General features: G+C 40.7%; 1 protein-coding gene across 3 annotated transcripts in view; it reads left to right on the forward strand.

Annotated features, from left to right (window-relative positions):
• LOC138959975 (L-rhamnonate dehydratase-like) overlaps window positions 1–2,608 on the forward strand; it is a 9,223-nt gene extending 6,615 nt beyond the window's left edge. For all 3 annotated transcript variants that reach the window (XM_070331690.1, XM_070331689.1, XM_070331692.1), the window contains exons 4-6: window positions 280–432; window positions 1,335–1,526; window positions 2,010–2,608. In XM_070331690.1, the coding sequence (XP_070187791.1) occupies window positions 280–432; window positions 1,335–1,526; window positions 2,010–2,504 (840 nt within the window). In that variant the 3' untranslated portion in view covers window positions 2,505–2,608. The remainder of the gene's footprint in view (window positions 1–279; window positions 433–1,334; window positions 1,527–2,009) is intronic.
• Window positions 2,609–4,893: the final 2,285 nt, after the last annotated feature.

Below are 4,893 nucleotides of genomic sequence, written 5' to 3' on the forward strand. Positions count from 1 at the left end.
GGTGAGTGATATAACCTTGACAACGCCCTCAACGGTAAACCTGTACACATACCGTTTGTCAGATGTAATTCTCTCATTTATGATTAAAATCATCTAGTTATGAATCCAGTTTGATTTATTTTTGCTTACTTATTTTGAAGTAATGTGTCAACGTATTACATTTCTTTTTGGTTGTATTTTACTGTAATTTTGTTTCTTCAAATTCATGAAACACTTGGTTTAAAACAAAATAACTATTGCCTTGCCTTGTTTGTCAGATGTTATTCTCACTGTTTGCAGCAAAGGGGTGAGCCAGTGTACCAATTGCTGGGCGGGAAGACCAAGCCCCGCTTACCTGTGTACAGTACCACGGCCAGGCCTGACATCGCCAAAAAACTCGGCTTCGTCGCTGCCAAGATTCCATGCCCACATGGGCCCGCTGAGGGCGACCAGGTATGGTGGTATGATACAGTTGAACACACACGCACGCACGCAGGCATAGATGCATGCACACGCGCGCACGCACGCACGCACGCACGCACGCAAACACCCCCATGCATGCATGCACGCACACACGCACGCACACATTTTATTTTATTATTATTATTATTATTATTATATTATATTATATTATTATATTATTATTATATTATTATATTATTATATTATATTATATTATATCATATTATTATTATATTATTATTATAAATACACTTTATTATTACACATGCATGTACGCGTGCGCACACACACACTGACACACACACACACACACACACACACAGATGTACGTTTGACAATCCAATGATCACGCTCAACGTGAGTGAACACGTATTGGTATGAAACGACACAGTGTTAGTCATAATTACATTGATTGATAGATTTTTCCTTAATGTTATTCGGTTGTTGTTGTTTTCGATGGTCATACCATTTAAACCAAATCTTTAGAAATCAAGCAGACCCATCTGGTTCTGTCATTTAGTTGTTTATTTTCTTTGTTCATGGGCTGAAACTCCCACGTTCTCTCATGTTTTTGCACGAGTGGATTTATACGTGTATGACCGTTTTTATACGCCAATTCCGGGGGGGGGGGGGGGGGGGGGGGGGGAATTTAGTTGTACTGGACTCTAGGCTTTTTGTTGTTGTCAATAAATAAGTTATACGATCACAACTTACTAGTGAACCGTAACTCATAAGTTGCAACTTCTTGTTGTTTGCCTTGGATCACGAATCCATGAATCCTGAATCGTGAATAGCAGTCAAAATATGAATTTAGAGCTCTTCACCTAAACAGTTGATAGCCGGCCGCTAAAACACCACTTCACATTCCCCACCACGTGTGAATACCATTCCAGGGGTTGGACAAAAACGTGCAGTTCTTCAAGAAGTGGCGGGACGCTGTGGGTCCGGACTTCCCCCTGATGTTGGACTGCTACATGGCTCTCTCCGTCCCCTACGCTGCCCGCCTGGCCAGGAGGCTCGAACCGCTCGGCCTCAAGTGGATGGAAGAGTTCCTTCCCCCTGACGACTATGAAGGATACAAGCAGGTGATTAAAAATATGATACGGTGGAACCACGGGGGTCAAAGAAGGAGAAAAAAAGTTTTCAATCAAGCTGATCTTGTTTTGGTCAGAATATATAAGTGACTTCCTGATCAGAGAAATATGCACAATAGCTCGGCCTCAAGTGTGGATGGAAGAGATCCTTCCCCCTGACGACTATGAAGGGGGAGACAAGCAGGTACAGTGGACACCCCCCTCCCTTTCAAAACCTAAAAAAAAACTTGAGAAAATGTAGATCTTTTAAAGGACAGAGTCTTAAAATGGGAGTGAATTTACGGAGTTTATGAATAGAACATCTGCAAAATCAAGGTCTTAAAAACGAATGTTTTGTTAGGAAAGTTGACTAAGTCTTCAAGTTTTCTTTCTTTTGTTTTTATAACCCTTACATTAGTTCAATCCATCGACGCAAACTGCAACTGTGGACACTCATTACGGAAGCAAGCAACACCATGATTGTGTTATGTTCAGGTGCGCGAGTCTCTGCGTGGCTGCGGTGTACTGCTAACAACGGGCGAACACGAGTACACACGCTATGGCTTCAAGCAGCTCCTGAGCTCTCGCTGCGTGGACATTCTGCAGCCAGACATCACCTGGTTGGGCGGAATGACGGAAGCCAGACGCGTGGTTGCCATGGCAGCTGCAGAGGACGTTGTCATCATTCCGCACGGTTCCAGCGTCTACTCCTACCACCTTCAGTACGCCTTCAACAACTGCCCTGTGGCGGAGTTCATCAACCTCAGTCCCGATGCCGATAAAATCACGCCGTACTTCGGAGGTCTGTTTCCTGATGAGCCGCTGCCCAAGGATGGCTTTATCGACCTTCCGGAGAAACCGGGATTCGGTGTGACGCTCGACAAGTCTCGCCTCACCCGCCCCTTCCCGCGCACCGAGGAGGAGTCGAGAAAACAGGCTCTCGCTAACATCAATGCCCCAGTTCCCGATAAACCAGTCTTTCCGCTTTGAAGTAACTGTGGTGACATTGAAGGATTTTAGGGTCTGGCTGACTTATCCTTAAAATCTATTGCAGGTTTTGTCAATCCACTGTTGCATTAAATATATGAAGAATCTTCCGTGGGCTTTGGTTGTATATGATCTTGGTTTTTGTTTTTGGAAAATTAGTTCTATTGAACAGACCTGTGCACATCTACGGTTTCTCCGTAATTTCTCCGATTTTTATATGCAGAATACGGTGCTACAAATTTGTAATTAAAATTCTGAAATTCCGATGTTTTACGCCAAAAAAACACCAACAACTTTTTTTTCTGTTTTAAGATGTTTTGACTAATTAGTTGGCCGTTGTGCTGAAAAGACGTTTTCCGATTTACCGGAAGCACGCGTGTTCTCCGCATTGAGTTTTTGTTCTTAGACTTAGTTCGTCCAGCGTCTGCGTGGTGATTGAAGTGAAACATGGAAAAGAAAAAAAAGAGTGCGAGATTCAAATAGTGAAGAGGAGACACCAGCTCTGTCACCAAAGACTTGAAGAAGAAAACGGCACAACAGTGCTGGAAGTCCAGTCATTCTCAAGACAACCTGGAGATAGTAAAATCCAGCAAAGGAGACCTTTGACCTTTGAACTGTCGTGACAGCTTACTACTGAAACATTTTAAAAACTACTGAAATTTTGTTTGTTTACTACTGATGAGCGTTTTGAGTGTGCACAGGTCTGATTGAAGCTTAAAACTTGCAAATAAAATTGTAGAAGGATTGTTTTATTTCTGTTTTTATGTCTCTTGTGCCATCTGTATGTATAAACATATATAAATGATAACACATTTACCTTGGTAAACAGAGTGAATGATGTGTGTTTGGGCCTACACTTCCATGTGAATCAGCTGAACAGATGAATAAGTTTAAGGAAAATTGTTTTCACACATTCACACACAAACATACACACTCACTCTCTCCGTGGGTCTTGGACTGCTGAGTAGTGTTACTGGATGGAAAGTGTCATAACTCTTCAGTCGGACTTCAATGTAACAAGATTCACACTCTCAATCTCATCACACAAACAAATCGATGTCTGAGGGTCTAGCAGCAAAAACAAAGAACAGGGAGAGCTTATGTTTTCATGGAAAATGTATTTATTTTTTACAGAAGACATCATAAAAATAATCCATGATACCGATTATGTACAAAACATTTTCAACACTTTAAAAAAGAAAAACAAAATCATGAAGAATATCTGAAATCATACTGGCTCATTGCACAAAAAGGCATGTGAACAACAACTGTGTTTATGTGAAGGTCCCATTCTTCCTCAAATAAAACAATTCAGCAACTAAAATAATTAAAATCAGATGTGACAGAATGGATGTATGTATGTACATAAACAATCAGCTTTCTCACATTTCTATATGCCCTTGTTTCAGCATAAAACATCAACAGAACACCTCAGTAACATTTTATTTACAAAAACATGGCAAAGTTATCTGAAGGCAAAAACTAAGAAAATCCTCGGATGTGATATACTTGATTCAAATTCAAACTAGCACCTTTCCTTTCAAAGTCATTAAATGCAAAAGCTTTCTCCCTCCTAACAAGCAGTGAGAAGGTGAACATACATAATAGCTGCCAAGATTTCAGTGGACAAAACAGATTAGAAGAAAATGTGGTTTTGGGATATCAAATTAAGGCTTTGAAGTGTCCAGTCCCAGTGTGAACAAATAAGCCACAGTGTTTTTTTCTCTCCATTTTTAAAGTACCCCTGAAAGTGTGTGTCTGCTACATAGTGCTAAAAATACTTCTGACTGAAGAGATTTTGTATAAAACGGTGAACATTTCTTATAAGGCTTCCATATCAAATTAACTATGACTCCCTGCCAGCACTGGAATGATACAAAGGGAAAGGTGACAGCAATAAGTCGGCAGAAAAACCTCAGCGCGCTAACAATTTTGTTGAGGGGTTAAAGATACATTTTCCATTCCTTTACACTACAGTGTAAATGATCATGTACACATCCACAGATCGATCCGGACTTAAGTTGAATAACAGCATCCTTCAACTTGAACCCAGACCAAACATCAACAACATGGCTTGATGAGTTACGACATCCGTTGAACAAACCAACAATGAACATGTCCATTCTTGACCCTCTCATCTAAAGTAAAATCTCTGGCGTCAAAAGTTAAGTGAAGTTCAAAAAGACGCCACAAATGCAATTAATGGCGTCGCAAAGAAATGACAAAGAATTTTGAGAATAAAGTCTGTCTCGGTGACTTGATCATATCAATAGAGGAAAATTGACCGTAAGTTCACCGCCAGGCTGTGCATGAACTGGTATCGTATCTCATTAAGGTAAAGAGAGTGTTGATTGTTTTTGTGAATGAATTTTGTAACCGACACCAGTGTCGA

Source organism: Littorina saxatilis, linkage group LG2 (genome assembly GCF_037325665.1).
Source record: "Littorina saxatilis isolate snail1 linkage group LG2, US_GU_Lsax_2.0, whole genome shotgun sequence".
Taxonomy (NCBI): Eukaryota; Metazoa; Mollusca; class Gastropoda; order Littorinimorpha; family Littorinidae; genus Littorina; species Littorina saxatilis.